This window comes from Bos javanicus, chromosome 11 (assembly GCF_032452875.1).
Source record: "Bos javanicus breed banteng chromosome 11, ARS-OSU_banteng_1.0, whole genome shotgun sequence".
NCBI lineage: Eukaryota > Metazoa > Chordata > Mammalia > Artiodactyla > Bovidae > Bos > Bos javanicus.
In genome coordinates, this window is record NC_083878.1 from 48,696,994 (window position 1) to 48,713,999 (window position 17,006).

Below are 17,006 nucleotides of genomic sequence, written 5' to 3' on the forward strand. Positions count from 1 at the left end.
TCCAGCCCTGCCCCGCCTACCCACCCCCTCACCACCCCAGGACCTCTCCAACCGGTCTGCCTGCCTCAAGCCTATTGCTTCCTTGGAAATGCATGCTCTTGGCTTCTCCAGAACTGACCCGTGGTCATCCCAGGTACATCCCAGGTCATCCCAGCTCCCATGTGGGCTGCTTGTGAGGTTGCCTCCCTTGACCTCCTGTTAGTAGCTGCATAGGTGGTGCAGTGGTAAAGAATCTGCCTGCCCATGCGGGAGACCCAAGAGATATGGGTTTGATCCCTGGGTTGGGAAGATTCCCTGGAGGAGTAAAGGGCAACCTGCTCCAGTATTCTTGCCTGGAAATTTTCCATAGACAGAGGAGCCTGGCAGGCTATAGTACATGGGGTTGCAAAGAGTCGAACATGACTTTTTGAGCATGTACACACTTAGAGTGAATGAGAGCTTCCCAGGTGGCTCGATGGTAAAAAAAAATCTGCCTGCCAGTGCAGGAGACACAGGAGAAGTGGGTTAGATCCCTAGGTCAGGAAGGTCCCTTGGAGAAGGAAAGAACAACCCACTCCAGTATTCTTGGCTAGGAAATCCCATGGACAGAGGAGACTGGCAGGCTACAGTCCATGGGGTTGTTGTAAAAGAGTTGTACACGACTCAGCAACAACTCAGAACAACAGATTGAATGGATGGCCATACTAATTTAAGCAGGAGAAGGACTCGGCAGCCTTTCAAGTAGCCAAAATTAATTCTAGTCAAATCGATTTCGGGGATCAGCTCTGTTACAGTGAATCGTGTGGAAGCCCATTGGGTGGCTGAGCTGTCATCTCACCAGCATGCCCTGTGGTGGGCCTCACACAGAGACTCCGTCCTGCGTGCTCCCCACTCACGTTGCCTTAATGACTGCTTCTAAAGTGCCAAGTCTTCTTGTCAGTGTCACTTGGGAGGCTTATTTTCTGCATCATTGTTATAGCCTCGAAGTCCAGGCCAGGAATGTGTTGGGTTGACCAAAAAGTTCGTTTGGGTTTCTCTGTAACAGGCTATGGGAAAACCCGAAGGAACTTTTTGGCCAGGTCAGTGTGTGGAACGGGATCCTGCTAAAAGTGGAATCTGAGCATGTCACTCCTGTGATCAAAACCTTCCAAATACCTATCCTTCACACTCGAATGAAAAGCCTCCTGCCCGAAATGAATGATCTGACCTCCTCTGAGCTCTGAGCTCTGAGCTCCCTGGTGGTAAGGCCCTGCCTGTCCTATTCAAAATCCCAGGTATTCTTTCTCCCCCTGCTATACCCTAGCTGTTCCTTCCCTGCTTTATTTTCCTCCAGAATGTGGATCCGCTTGGGACTGGAGCCTCTGTTGAGGGTGGCAACTGTTTTATTCACCACTCCCCCCAGCGCCTGGTTCATAGTAAGCACTCAACATATAATTGCTGAATGAATGAACAGATCGTAACTGTATTCTACACATTCACAATGCTAAGGCTAAGAGAGCATAACCATTTGCCCCACAACTCATGACCAGTATGGTGGAGTGGACACTGGGACACTCCCAGAGTCTCAAAGCTTCAGCTGCAGCTCGCTTCTCAGTCAGATACTTGGGCCTCCTCTGTGAAGCTCTTTTGAGGGAAAGCTCTGAATTCTTAGTCTTCACATCCTTTCCTCCTTGGCACCAGAAAGTCAACGCTATTCTGCAGGAGGATCTTAACTGATTGTATGAGACAGTTGTCACGTGCTTTGATGTGGTCTGAAAATGGGAGAAGGATGCTTCCGATGAGCGTTCCTGGACCTTTGCCCCGGTCCTGGGGCTGACATGTCAGGGCTGCCTTTGCCTCCCTCCATCCTGCTGTCCTTCTTTCTTTTTTTTTTTTTTAAACCACATACAAATTTAAATCTTTCTCTGCTGTGAGCCCACAGCCATTTATTTTCCTTTTCTTCCCTTGGTCTATTCAGGAACTTAATTTTCAGGTCAGGGGGTTATGCACTCTAAGAAGTGAGGTTCTTAGTGGTGTGTGTTTGTTTCTAATCCTGTTGTTGTTCACTTGCTCAGTCATATCCGACTCTGTGACCCCTGGACTGCAGCACACCAGGCTTCCCTGTCCTTCACTGTCTCCCAGAGTTTGCTCAAACTCATGTCCATTGAGTCAGTGATGCTATCCAACCATCTCATCCTCTGTCACCCTCTTTTCCTGCCCTCAATCTTTCCATGCATCAGGGTCGTTTCCAATGAGCTGGGTCTTCATATCAGGTGGCCAAAGTTTTGGAGCTTCAGCATCAGTCCTTCCAATGAATTCAGGGTTGATTTCCTTTAGGACTGACTGGTTTGATTCTTTTGGTGTCCAAGGGACTCTCAAGAGTCTTCTCCAGCACCACAGTTTGAAAGCTTCATTTCTTCAGTGCTTAGCCTTCTTTATGGTCCAGCTCTCACATGCTGTACATTATACATAAATCACATAAGCAGAAAAGTAAAATCTGAGATCAGGTTGTCCCACAGACAAGAAACTGTCCCTTTGTTGGTGGTGGTGGTGGTGGTTTTTTTTTTTTTCTGCTTTACCTACAGCTCATCAGAATGGAGTTGTCTGCCTTTTAGGATTAAGAAAGACAAGTGGACCTAAAAGGAAACGTCTCAGCTTTTCTTCCTTCCATCAGCTTTGTCTTCTTTTTCTTTCCAGGTCGTGTCCACATTGCTCATCAACATAATCCCAGAGGACCATATCCCCCTGAACTTGTCAGGAAAGGCAAAGATCGGTGGAAAGGCCTGGGTGAAGGAGTCTCCTCGGCTCGTTCCCGGCTTTAACCCCGACTCCATGTGCGAGTCCCAGGTATGGCTGCCCAGCTGTGTGCATTGGAGACTTCCAGTCCCAGGTTTAGGCGGCTTGATTTAAAACCAAGACAGAGAAGTGGAGGCACATGTATAGAAAGAGGAGTCGTGCCTTGAAGGAAAGAGTTGTACTGAGCTGTGTAGAATCAACCACTAGCATTCCTTTTCAGATTTATATTTTTTATTTTTATTTATTTGGCTGTAGGCTGTACTAGGTCTTAGTTGTGGCAAGTGGGATCTTTAGTTGCAGCATGTGAACTCTTAGTTGCGGCATCCGGGATCTAGTTCCTTGACCTAGGCATTGAACCTGAGATCCCTGCATTGGGAGCTCAGACTCTTAGCCACCAGACCACCAGGGAAATCCCCGACCATTAGCACTTGGCTCTTATGTAAAGCCCATAACCAGCTTGGGAAGGCTCTTCCAGCAGAAGGCCTCAAACTTGACTCTGCAAAGCTTGGAAAGGCAGACCCTGAGACCTGTGAGTGGCTGGCTATCATCACCCTGTGCTGAGGTTTCACACCTCCCAGCTCCATGCCTAGGAACCAGGCCTCAGCAGCAGCTCCAGGACAACCAAACCCTGGGGACACAGCGCTGTTGCAGGAGAGTGAGACTGTGACCCCACATTGAAGATTTTCAGGGCCTCATGTGCTCTTTCTGGGGAAGTATCCCCAGGGCCCCTGCTCACAAGGGCTTTGTTGCAGGGTCTAACACACATGCCATTCATAATAGAACCCAAGCTGCCCCTTTTCTTTCCCTTCGTAGATCATATGCTTAATGTGTGCAGCACTTTTCTTTAAATTAGAAATCCTTTAAACTAGAAATTTAAATTTAGTTTTAAATTTAAATTCAAACTAGAAATTCTTTAAATTAGCTTCTAATGCTTGAAACAAGCTTTAAGAAAGTACAAATTCAGTGCTTAAAGCGTATTAGAAAGGTTCTGTGTTTCTTACTCCCAAGGTTCCAGGGAGGAAGTACCTAGGCCAAGGTCACAGTTATGAAATTTAGACTCAAAATGCACTCCTTTCCAGTCACAAAGTTTTTATCAAGGATACATGACCCCAAGTCAGAATGGTTGGGTGATGGGAGTGGGGCACGTAGGAACACACTGAACTGTCTATGGTTGGGGAGGGGATGTAGTCCCTGAAAAAGAATTTTGTTTAATGTTCTTTTTTTTATGCTATTTACTTTATTTTTGGCTGTGCTGGGTCTTCGTTGCTACGTGGGCTTTTTTCTCTAGTTGCGGAGAGCCTGGAGGCTACGCTCCAGCTGTGGTGCACAGGCTTCTCACTGCAGTGGCTCCTCTTGTTGGGCAGCACAGGCCTCAGCAGTTGTGGCTCCTGGGCTTTAGAGTACAGGCTCAGTACTTATGACTCACAGACTTAGTTGCTCCAGGGCATGTGGGATATTCCCAGATCAGGGATTGAACCCACGTCTCCTGCATTGGCGGATGAATTCTTTACCACTGAGCTACCAGGGAAGCCCTGAATGTTGTTCTCTGTGTGCTCACCTGCTTTATCCCCTTCTTTGCATCAGGAATTTGAGGCAGTTGAGGGTTATAAGGTTAGTAAGACATGGAGTGAGGGAGGGGCGGGGCTCCCCCCACCCAGTGCCAGTGGCCATCCGTCCGCAGGTGATCATCAGAGCAGGGGAACTGCTGTGCGGGGTGCTGGACAAGGCGCACTACGGAAGCTCCGCCTATGGCCTGGTCCACTGCTGCTACGAGATCTACGGTGGGGAGACCAGCGGCAGGGTTCTCACCTGCCTGGCCCGCCTCTTCACCGCCTACCTGCAGCTCTACAGAGGCTTCACCTTGGGTGAGTGAGGCAGGTGGCTCTGGGGCCCCACCCTGCTCAGTCCGCTTCTGCAGCCAGCCCACCTGCCAGGGTGTCTCCCGGTTCCAGGGGAACAGCCGGGCTCCCTTCACGAGGGCATCTTCATGGGGCCTCCGGTGACACTGCACAGCCTGCTGCTTCTCCGTGTTTCCACACCCCCCGACACACACCCATACCACCCTAGTCTCTTCATTTCTTCATACAGCACAGAGTGACGCCCTTCCCCATCTGCATTTCCATTCTGTCCCTTTATCAACACCTTTCCTTATGGTCTCCAGTGTCCTAGACTGATTTTTCTTCACACTCATACCTCCATTCTCTCCTGCAAGTGCCCTTCCAGAATCTTTCTGGCACTCTGTGCCCCACCTGGAGTCTTCCCTGTTGTCAGAACAGCCCACACCACCCGACACAGCGGGTTCTGTTGGAAACACCACGTTGGGGCTGACCTGTCAAGTGATTGTAAGACAGAAAGAGGAACTCTCTCCCTGGAAATGACAGCCCACTGTTTTAGGAAGTTGACTCTGATAAAGAAAACAAGGGGGCCGATATTTTCCGTGCCACGAGCTCATTCAGAGCAGTGTGTCTCTCGGTATTCACCGTGGAGTCCAAGCCCTTCTGCAGTTTCCCATGCATGAGGAATGGGTGTCAGGCCTTGCACTAAGCAGGACTCCCAGCAAGCATGGGAATCATCCCGCTGATGAGACTGAGTTCATGGACTGGCTCACATGCAGACAGGGAGCCAGTGGGTCTGCTGGAGTTTGCTCACTGGCCTGCAAGAAGGCCATCATAATTATAAAATTTATATTGTGGAAAAGTCAAAATAATCACAGACATGAAAATAATTAAAAATCACCCAGCATTCAACTGCCAGAGATAACACCAATATTGACTTGATATGTGTCTTTCTAGACTTTCCAAGTATAAACACTTTCTGGGAAAAAGGGGTTCCTACAGTAATACCTAGTGTTTTGTGATCTGTTCCCCTCCACCATTTACAGATAATGTTTTATAAATGTCCTTCTGTAAGCAAATATAAACTGACTTCCTCAGGTCCGTGGCTATAAACTATTCTGCTTTTGTAGATGTACCATGGTTAATTTTACCAGTTCCTATTATTAGGTTCCTGGTTCTCACAGTATTTCTCAGATGAGCTTCCTTGAACAAATGCCTTTAAAAATGGAAAGTAGATGGACTTCCTTGGTGGCACAGTGGATAAGAATCCATCTGCCATTGCCGGAGACATGGGTTCGCTCCCTGGTCCAGGAAGATCCCACAGGCTGCAGAGCAAGTAAGCCTGTGTGCCACGACTACTGAAGCCTGCACGCCTAAAGCCTGTGCTGCACAAGAGGAGCCATCACAGTGAGAAGTCCATGTACGGCAACAAAGAGTAACCCCCACTCGCCACAACTAGAGAAGCCCGAGCAAAGCAATAAAGAGCCAGCGCAGCCAAAAGTAAAAAAAAAAAAAAAAGGAGAGGAAGAATCCACACCCAGACCGTGATGAGGACCAAATCTAACAAGCAGCTCTGCTCAGCACATGATCCGAGGAGAAACTGGCCAAAGTGCAAAGACTGTCTGGTGCCGAGACTGAGAGGGAACAGGGCCAAGCTGGGTGTCAAGCTTGGAGGGAAGTCCAGGCTAGAGGAAGTGCCTTCAGCCCTCGCAGCCAGAGGTCACTGAAGGCACAGCAAGATGGCCTGGAGCCGACCCTGTGGAAGGGCCCATTGTCATGGTGTGGCTTGCTCACAGAGAGACAGATTCTTTCTCCTCCTCAAGTTCTTTAGAGGCACTCAGGCTTCCAGGACATTGCATGTGGGAGTCCCAGACATCTTAGCCCAGCTTTGCAACACTGCAGCCTTGAATTCCTTTCCTCCTGAGACCTTGGCTGAGGGACTGTTGAGGTCAGTAGCTCTCAAATGTAGACAGAAAATAGTTCATTGAAAAATGAAGTGGGAAGACTTCCTGCCTAAGATGGGGAATTCCTTAGCCCTTTGAAGCCAGAGGACAGGCTTCGTTGAAGTGGCCCAGGGACTCTTCCTTCCAGAGCAACAGAGAGGACCCCGCAATGGTTGTCCCTGTCAGCCAGGCTTGGATATGTCTGTCTGTGCTTGCCCACGGATTCTCAAAGCTACACAGTGTGGTCCCTGCTGACATGTGATTTCTGGAAGTCAAAACGGGATGTCTGCCCCCTCCTCTTCTGTTTTCCTCAACCCCAGTTTTTCACCCAGAATGTCATCTTCACCTCTGTCCCATTCATCCAACATGTTTTTATTGAATGGAGGGCCTGTATCTGGTGGCCAAGTTTGGGACTTGGGCCTGGGTTGGCTTTCTACCTCCGTACCCATGGGCTCAAGTTTGAGCCTTAGCTTTGTCATTTGTAAGATGGTAAGCACTTAAGAGATGGTAGCAGTCTCTTTGAGGTGATGGGAATGTCCCCATCGTTATTCAGGTGCTTCCTGGGTGCCTGTTACCGTGCCCCATGCCCTGACCTCACCAAGTTCACAACCTGGTGAGAAGTCAGGCCTGGTTGCATCCAAACTGGTCTGTTTCACTTCACAGGAGTAGAAGACATTTTGGTCAAGCCGAAGGCGGATGTCAGGAGACATGGGATCATTGAAGACTCCACCCACTGTGGGCCCCGGGTGAGGAGGGGCTGGGGGCTACCGCCTGCAGCAGAGTCGGTCGGGCTCCAGCAAATGGGGCCCACACCTTCCTCCCTTGCCTGCAGCCTCCAGTGTTTCCTCTTTTAATCCTAGGCCGTCAGGGCTGCGTTAAACCTGCCAGAGGCAGTGTCATGTGATGAAGTCCAAGGGAAGTGGCAGGATGCCCATCTGAGTAAAGATCAGAGGGATTTTAACATGATTGACTTGAAGTTCAAGGAGGAAGTGAACCATTACAGCAATGAAATTAACAAGGTTAGTCCAGCGGCATGTGCTCTTACCACCACCATTTGAATGCTGTTTTTTTTGTTTTTTTTTTTTCTAATTACATTTTGAGTCTCACTCTGGGCCTCTTGGAGCAATTTGACTGTTGAACAGCTGACTAGGTGAGACTCCAGATGGGGCGAGTAGAATTGATCACTTTGAAGAGCCAAGGGATTTGTACCCTCAGTTAGGGTCTGGAGAGGTCTTCCTTTGATTAATGCTGAGCATGAAGGCATTGCATTATTCTTTCTTTCTTTTATTTATTTATTTTTTCCCACACTACCTGGCTTGCGGGATCTTAGTTCCCCAACCAGGGACTGAACCCAGGTCCTCGGCAATGAAAGCGCCTAGTCCTAAGCACTGGACCGCCAGGGAATTCTGCACTAGTTGTCGTTTTAAATGTTTGTATTTTAGGGTAACGGCCTTAAAGGGGACTGAAGAAAGTCTTTTCCAGGGGCCTATGCAGGGTGGAGGGGCACAGTAAAGGATCAGCACCTCCAGTGCTGTGTGTGTAGGACAGCTGGGGTGAAGGCCCGTGTTTGAATCCTGGCTCTTCCATGGACTTGCTCTGAGATCTCCGGCCTTGTGTGATGTGAGCGGTCTGAGTGAGGTGTCCTCCCCTGGGGCAGGGATGGGAAGAGACCTGCCTCACGGATTTGCTGGCAGGATTCAGGAACTCATCTGCACAGTGTCCTGGGTGAGGTCTGACCGCCCTGCCAGTCCCCTAAAGCCCCGCAGCTGAGAAAGGAGAGGGGGCCCTATTCTTGTCCCAGAGCTGGGGCTCCCAGTCCTACAGCTTGAAGGAGCCCACTGGCCTTCACCCCGGCCTCCTGGGCCTTGACACCCAACCTGAGGAGGAGAAAGGGAGGGAAGACCAAGCCTAGCTAAAGTCAGTGTTTGCTGACTCAGTTCTGATTGGCTGTCAGCAGACCTTTTTGGTACAGTTCTGTCCTTGCAAGGCGAGGTTTCTTCCAGCCTTCCAGCACTGCTCGAGAACGGGGAGGCTCAGCTTCCAGGGCTCACTGGGGATGCTGTGGGTGGGGCGTCATCTCAAGCGTCTCAGGATTACTTTATTTCTTTTCCTCTGTCTCTTCACGTCCACCTTGTCTCTCCTGTGTGAGGGTGGGTGTCTGCATCCCTAGGCAGAGGCTTAGATAAACTCAGAGCCACCCCCCACCTCTCCACAGCATCTCCCCAATCCACCTGGGGGCTTTGACTACTCTTTTGCCCCGGGAGCTGAGGCGAAGCGCCTGCTTGGCGCTTGGGCAGCATGTTGGCAGATATGAGTATGACACGGGCACTGGTCATCATGGCTGCTTGTCCGGGGCCAGGGCATGCTCTGATGGGTAAGTTCCCAAGAGCACCACCTTAGGTTTTATTTTTAATCGGCTGCATTTCAGCATCACGAACTAAAGATGCTGGCCCCTCTGCATCTGCCTTCCGGCTTCCCAGCAGAGGTGTCGAGAGCGTGGCAGCCCGGGCCATTCTTTAGACCTCTTTCCAGGGCTTCCAGCCAAAGGCTTAATGCCGACAAGGCTTCTCCTTAACCTCAAATGGGATCTGGCACTGCTCTCCAGATTCATAGTCTAAGTGGGCTCCCGCATTTACCTTCTGAACCTAAGATTCCCAGGGAGGAGTCACTGACCGATGTGTGTGTTCCATCCGCAGGCATGCATGCCCTTCGGCCTACACAGACAGTTCCCAGAGAACAATCTGCAGATGATGGTGCAGTCTGGAGCCAAAGGTTCGACAGTGAACACCATGCAGGTGTGAGCAAAGGCAGGCTGGCTGCTTGGCAGAAGGCTGGGGTGGTTGTAGGAGGCACTTTTCAGATTTGTTTCTGTTTTTGAAAGAATCCATGTTCCACGTAAAGCATGGCAAATTCTGCACAATACAGAAGTATATGTAGAAATCAGTACAGGAGCTAATCACTGTGAACACGCCAGTGTTGTAGACACATGGAGGTAAATATCCAGATAGTGTATCGTGTGTGTACATGTTAAGTCTCTTCAGTCGTGTCTGACTCTTCACGACTCCATGGACTGTAACCCACAAGGCTTCTCTGTCCATGGGATTCTCCAGGCAAGAATATTGGAGTGGGTTGCCATTTCCTTCTCCATAGTGTTTCATATAAATACCTATTATAAATTTAGATACTGTATGGTTACATGTTTTCATGTTGCAGTGCTATCACAATGATTTCACAAATCTTAGCAACTTTTTAAAAAATTTGATGACCTTGAGAGAGTCTTAAGGATCATCTCATTGTTTGGTGAGTACAGAACAGTAGGAATGGGCTTACAAGGCTCGAGGCCACCAGGAAGCCCTTTTGACTAAGTAGAATCCAGACACACTGTCCCCAAGAGCATCACTAGGCAGTTTCACTCTCTTTTGACCTGAGAATGTTCAGGATCACAATAAACTATATTTTCTGCTCGTCTCAGTTTCCCTGTTAGGGAGGTCCCTTTCAGGTATAACACGAGATTCTTCTGAAACATGGCTGCTTTTGCAAAGCACTATCTATTTCAACTGACCCCAAATGTGAAGATTCTAATCAGTCAGTGAAAGGAAGATACAGGTATTTTCCTGAAACATCAGCTTTCCTGATTTATTAAGAAATGTAGGTTGACCTCCAGGAACTCCATTTCCATGCAGTTTTTCTTGAAGAGCAAGTGCTCCATCCCCTGCTGGGACAGAGCATCACGTAAGGCGTGTGTAGGTCTTCAGTCCCATCTGGGTGTCCCTTCTCGTAGATTTCGTGCCTGCTGGGCCAGATCGAATTGGAAGGTCGGAGACCCCCGCTCATGGCATCTGGCAAGTCGTTGCCCTGCTTCGAGCCTTATGAATTCACCCCCAGGGCTGGCGGCTTCGTGACTGGCAGGTTCCTCACTGGCATCAAGCCTCCGGTATGTATTTTTTGGTTTTTCCTTTTGGCTTTCCTCCTCATTTCTATGCTCAGAAGTAGAAAGCCTATGACCTTCACCAACAGCTTTAAGCAAAGATAGTCAAGAAATAAATGCCTGTACATCCTTGCTTACCTTGTAGATGGCGGGGGCCCCTGAGAACCATAAGAGCCACGTCACGTTCACCTTCAGAATGCCAGAGCCCAGTGTGGTACCTGGCACATCGTGGGTGCTCGGGCAGGATTGCTGATGAGTGGGAAGACGAGTAAGATCAGTCCCAGCTCAACCTCTTCCTGCCTCGTGCCTTCTCTCAGCCGGTTCTTCCCTGCCTCTGAGGGCAGCTGGGGAAGGGGAAGCCCTCCCCAGAGTGCTCTCCATTGCCAAAAGGAGCATCACAGAGATTTATTTTACAAAGCTCCCCAAGAGAGCCTCACGGCTCTTCCTTGACCCTGGAGAAACTGACCAGTTGTGGCAAATGCCTAGTTTTTCCTCCATCAGCGATAGAACTCTCCCCTAAGAGAAAGGTTTTCTCCTCACACTTTGAGAAATGGTTTTTTGATTAGTGCTTTCTGTTGCCTAGTCCAGTGCATCTCTGCAAAGACTCCTCTTGTGGTCAGACAACAAGTCTAGGTTGTGAAGAGAACTGACCTTTTGTGTCAAGGCCATCGGCTATGCCCAGGGCTTCTCTCTTGGTCTCACACAGACTCTCCAGTGGTTATCCATGGCCTCTGGCAAAGGGTAGTGGAGAGCTGATGTAGACCAGAGAGTTCTGAACACTGGTTGCGACCCCTAAGTGAATCATGAAACCATGGTAAAAGATAGCAACTGGCTTTATGTGATGGAATAGAGTAGGGTGATAAAGAAGGCATCCGAGTGAGGGCTGGGGTCATTTCATAAAGTTCCATAGTTTTAGCTTGAATCATGTATCTTTATCCACACACGTGTGTGGATGTATGTACATGTTTGCCGATCGTTGTTACAAACACGTCTCATTGTGGAAGTTTGGAAAACACTATGTGATGAGGCAGAAGTGCCATTTCTGTTTGAAACGTGGAGTGTGGCGCTGAGGATGGCCTCCTGAGCATGAGAACTGGCCCTGGTCCTCCACTTGTCCCTCTGCTCTCGGGCAGGATAAGACAGAGGTCACCCCAGGGGAGCGCAGATGTCCCTGGCATCATCAGTGCCATCGGAGCTGCTGGGGACATGGGCCTGAGCCGCCCTCCAGGAAGCAGCTGTCCTCACTGTGCCGCCCCTGGGCCTTCCCGCTTCTCCCACAGGAGTTCTTCTTCCACTGCATGGCCGGCCGAGAGGGTCTGGTGGACACTGCTGTGAAGACCAGCCGTTCCGGATACCTCCAGAGGTAAAAAGCACCTGCCCTGCCACCTTCAGGTGGCTCAGCGTCCCGGGTCCACTCAAGCTCTGTCTCTTTTTCACATTTTCATTGCCAATTCGCTTAAGATCCCTTTGGGGGGAAAAAAAAAACTTCTGAAAAGTAATCCATGGGTGTTCTGAGACAGAAAATAGCCAGTTCTAGAGGATTGGTCTAGTGTAAACTCAGAGGTTTACAGGAAGGGCCCAGGTGTCAGCAGCTGTGCCCTTTCCCTGGGCAGGGCAGGCAGCCACGGCTGGAGATGGGAGCGAGGGTCACACAGGGGCACGGGAGCCAGCCTGTCCCGGGGCTTGCTTGGCTGTAGAACAGCAGTCCACCTTTCTGCCTCTGCCTTCCACCTGCCCTGTCAAATGCTGCTCCAGGAGGCACTGAGCCGAGGGTCTCTGTACAGGTGCATCATCAAACACCTGGAGGGGCTGGTTGTCCAATACGACCTGACAGTCCGTGACAGTGATGGCAGCGTGGTGCAGTTCCTGTACGGGGAGGACGGCCTGGACATCCCCAAGACACAGTTCCTGCAGCCTAAGCAGTTCCCCTTCCTCACCAGCAACTATGAGGTAGTGTGCCGCCTTCCGGAGCCTGGGGGTGGCGGGGTAGGGCCTGTGTGGTGGACCTCCCACCCTGAGCTTTGCCACCCAATCAGAGTGTCTGCTGAAAACTAGAGGAGGGAGAATTTAAAAGCACCAAGCAACGCCCTGGAACGCCTGACATGGCAGATGCTTCGAACACTTGCACTGTTGGGGGCATTTACGGTCCTAAACTCGAGTGCACTGTGGCTGCTGTCTGTCTGCCTCCTCACTGCTGCCTGGGCACACAGGGACCCCTCTGCCCATTTTACAGCCAAGACAACTGAGTATCAGAGTTTAAATGACGAGCTGGTGAGGAGCAGGGCTCATGTCTACACCCAGGCCCTCTGACTCACAAGCCCATGGTTTTCATTCCATGCCTTACTGGCCCAAGAGGGATCATCAGCATTGGCTGAGCAGTCCCCCAGGTTTTGCAGATTGGGAAACTGAAACTGACATGGCCTGTTCAAGGTCATGAGCAGGTGGTCAGATGGAAAGTTAAGGGCCAGCTCCTTTCCACCTTGGTGCCTGTCCCCTCCTCCTTTCTTCCCAGAAATACCCATGTTCTGGAAGGACTCTGAGTGTCAGGGTTTCTGCCCCATGACCTCAGCTCCTGAGACTGCCAGCTCCCGACTCTGGTTGGCACCAAGTGAGCCCCTGGTTAGCAGTGGGTGCTCAGCCCCCCAAGGGGCATCGTGAGGGCTCCACATGGGCCACCTCCTGTGAGGTTGTGTGAGTTGTGTACCATGGCCTTTGTGTTACACCCTCACCTCTTCTTTCTTGCTTGTGTGGTCTGTTTGTCTAGGTAATAATGAAATCGAAGCATGTCCATGAAGTTTTATCCAGAGCGGATCCCCAGAAAGCTCTCCGTCATTTCAGAGCCATCAGAAAATGGCACAGCAAGCATTCCAACACCCTCCTGAGGAAAGGCGCCTTCTTGAATTACTCCCAGAAAATTCAGGCGGCCGTGAAAGCCTTGAACCTTGAGGGCACAAACCAGAATGGCCGCAGCCCCGAGACTTACCAGGTGATGCTGGAGGAGGTGGGGGATCAGTGGGGTTGAGGGGATGAGGGGTTGTTTTCCTGGTGGAAGGTCCAGCCATGAAATCTAGCTTCATTCACTGTTGGCCAGGAAAAATGGCACTCAAATATCAATTTAAGGAGGGGAAATCTGTACAAAGAGGCCTGCCCGGTGGCTTAGAGGTAAAGTACCCACCTGTAGTGCAGGAGACTCAGGTTCAATCCCTGGGTCAGGAATATCCCCTGGAGGAAGGCATGGCAGCCCACTCCAGTATTCTTGCCTGGAGAATCCCGATGGACAGAGGAGCCTGGAAGGCTATACCCCATAGGGTCACAAAGAGTCAGACATGACTGAAGCGACTGAGCACGCATGCCTGCATCTTTACTAAGGTGTGGGCAGGGTTCCAGGCAGCTAACTAGGGCTGGTAAGTTGGGTTCCCCAGCCTCCCCGAGAACGTGAACAGTCATCAGGAGTGGAGAAGGTGGCCGTGGGCAGAGACCATGTGACAGGAGCCCTCAGTTGAGAGACTGGGGCTCAGAGACCCCTTAGGGTGGGGACTGGATGTCCAGGCTTCCTCTCCTCCCTCTTTCCCCTCTTCTTCTGCCATCTCCCACCTTCTAAGCATAGCTGAGCCAGGAGGCAGGGGAGCACTTTGAAGCGGTTGCTGTGGGACAGCTTCGGGGCATCGGGCATGTGAAAGCCTGGACAGGGGACAGACAGGGATCAGCACAGTCACCTGGCTCATGGTGACTGTGTCCTCATGGGCCTGAGACAGCCCTGGTTTGCCTCTCATCCCAGGATGATTATTAATAATGTTGCATTTTATTCTACAAGAATTGCAGTTTGGAGAGTAGCTTACATGGTCGCTCTGCTTGTGCTTGAAGGGCCACAACGAATGGCTCCTAGAGTCGTGATCACGCAGTGCGCCCTGGGATGGATTCGGTTCTCTGTCCTTCCAATGTCAAGATGGCTTTCCTGTGCTGTCAGATTTCTGTCTCTTTCCCATGCTGTCATTTGAAGCAAGGGCCTTTGATCCTCCTCATCCTACTGGACACCCCAGGAAGAGAAGCCCGTTGTCCCACATAGCTGAGTCCTGTCCTTCCTTCCAGATGCTGAGGATGTGGGCTGAGTTAGACGAACAAAGCCGGAGGAAGTACCAGAAGAAGGCGGCTCCTTGTCCCGACCCCAGTCTGTCTGTCTGGCGCCCAGACATCTACTTCGCATCCGTGTCAGAAACATTTGAAAAGAAGATGGACGACTACAGCTGCGAGTGGGCAGCTCAGGCAGAGCGGAGTTACGAGAAATCGAGGCTTTCTCTCGACAGGTAATAACATTGACCTTTTGCACCTGCAGAGGGAGACTCTGCTTCTCTCAGGCCCTTCCCTGCCCACTCCGGCAGCCTCCTGGGTCTGAGACTCCAGTAGGAGGAAGGGAAGTGAAACAGAGGGCACCTTGCAAGCCCTGAGGGCTGCGGGACAGATGAGAGCTTAGGCAGGAGTGCGTCCCCCACCTGAGCCAAGATGGAGGAGACTGCTCTGTGGGGAAGGAGACTCAACATAGTGACCGTTCTTTTGAGTGTGGGATGGTAGGCATGGCTCAGTGAGAGGCAGGGAATCTGGTCAGCAGCTGCCAACCCTGGGACCTGGCACAGGTCATCCTTTGCCCTTTGACACCACATCTTAGCCTTTTGTAAGGGGCTGGGTCTGATGATTCCACTGACCCTTTGAGCTTCGAGTTTCAAAGCTTCGAGGAGGAAGGACCACATGGAGTCCCCAGCTTGGACTTGTTCACAGAAAAATAAAACAGGGAAAAGAAATTAATTAATATGAAAAATAAAACTTTTGTCAGGTGTAAATTTAATATGGTGTAATGTGATATTGTTGCTCAAAGCTAATATAAATAACTATCGTGATTAAAAGTAGAATGTTAAGGAATTAATGAACAGTTCCTTGATCATTGCTGTCTTTGACTGCATTTGAAGTAGAGTTTGGGCTTCCCATTCTCAGGTGATGCAGTGGTAAAGAACCTGCCTGCCAATGCATTAGACACAGATTCGACCCCTGGATCAGGAAGATCCCCTGGAAAAGGAAATGGCAGCCGACTCCAGTATTCTTGCCTGGAAAATTCCTTGAACAGAAGAGCCTGGGAGGCTACAGTCCATGGGGTTGCAAAGAGTCAGATACGACTTAGTGACTAGTGACTTACCAAGACAAGTGGGAAGCCAGGCATGGACTAGCACTGAGGCAGAGTGAATTGAAAGGTGATATGTACCCCCCAAGGAATGTCTGCTGGGGCACTGGTCTCAGAGCAGTCATCAGGGGGTCCTTCCCTCTCAATTCTCTTAGCCTGGCCTGCAGAGCTGGAGGCCTGAGATCACCTGCTGTAGCTTGGCTGCATGTCCTGCACCTGATGAAACCCTGCCAGATATACAGGGAGTCTGAGGGTCCAGGGAGTGGGACTGCGACAGGGGGAGGAGCAAAGACAGATTCTTGGGTGGAGGACCTGGAGTGGAGGGACAGCTGTCACTTATTACGCCTTAAACTGATTGCTCCAGCCAGGCCTCAGAGGTATGAAGATGGAGTACTAAATCACAGCAGGTTGTGGTTTAGCTGCCAGCTGGGTTTTCCCTGAAAGAGCAAGGCCCTGATTCCCTTTCACCTTCCTCCCTGCTGCTCAGGATGCTGCCATTTACTTTCAGAAGGACCACGTGGGTCCTCCCTCCAACTGTGCTGCATCAGGAGTGGCGCAGGCTTAGCCCCTGGGAGCATCACTTGGGTTCGGTGGGCCGAGATGGGGAGGCAAGTGTGCTTCCGTGACTCTCACAGAGGCTCTGTTAGCAAGCCCCAAGCTCTGGGGGCAACCCCAACGTATTCGAAGGTTTTTTCTGTCAGGAATACTGATATGCACTCAAACCTCACTGGTTTGAAGTAGTTGGGAGAGAATACACATCAGGTTAGCGAAAAGTCTGATTTTTATTAATAAAAAGAACTTGCGTAGAAATGTAGTTTTATTACTTTCCTCTGTACTCACACATAAGGTCCATTTAGTCTTGATTTACTGAGTCAATTCCTTGTCCTGTGTGCTGGGGTCACACAGTGTTTCTGTAGCTGTTCTAAAAATAGGAAAAAGGGTTATTAGTAAGTTACAAAGGTTACAAAATCATATAGCACGCATACTTCCAAAGTGGCCCATAGCCACTTGCACTAATTAAGAAGATAAGTGCCCTATTCCCGCCTCCCCGACCAGATCCCCTTGCTTGTTCCGTGAACCTCTCCCTAGTTTCTACAGAGGGAGGTTTCAGCCCTCTCCAAGCTGTCATAGCCAGTGGGGAATAAAGAATTAGCCAAGGGAAATGTGAACAGTGAGTTCACAGGTTCCATGACATTCTCTGGGTAGACGTGAGCAGTCTGAACGTGGACACCCAGCGCTTCAGCCACCCAGCTGGGCTTTGTGCTGCGTCATTTAGGACATTTCAGGGTCATTGGCAGGAACTGAAGGCTTAGAAGGACCATTTGCCTGGTAAAACAAGCCCAGAAGGAGGACGAGGCATCAGGTGCACGCACCCT

The 17,006-nt window shown here is 50.4% G+C and overlaps 1 protein-coding gene across 1 annotated transcript in view; it reads left to right on the plus strand.

Moving 5' to 3' along the window:
• The window catches only part of POLR1A (RNA polymerase I subunit A), an 84,586-nt gene that overhangs the window by 53,699 nt on the left and 13,881 nt on the right, over positions 1-17,006 (plus strand). Inside the window, exons 15-24 of the mRNA XM_061432653.1 lie at positions 2,656-2,805; positions 4,436-4,619; positions 7,196-7,278; positions 7,393-7,551; positions 9,229-9,327; positions 10,314-10,466; positions 11,741-11,823; positions 12,245-12,410; positions 13,225-13,446; positions 14,550-14,764. Coding sequence (XP_061288637.1) covers positions 2,656-2,805; positions 4,436-4,619; positions 7,196-7,278; positions 7,393-7,551; positions 9,229-9,327; positions 10,314-10,466; positions 11,741-11,823; positions 12,245-12,410; positions 13,225-13,446; positions 14,550-14,764 — 1,514 coding nt within the window. The remainder of the gene's footprint in view (positions 1-2,655; positions 2,806-4,435; positions 4,620-7,195; positions 7,279-7,392; positions 7,552-9,228; positions 9,328-10,313; positions 10,467-11,740; positions 11,824-12,244; positions 12,411-13,224; positions 13,447-14,549; positions 14,765-17,006) is intronic.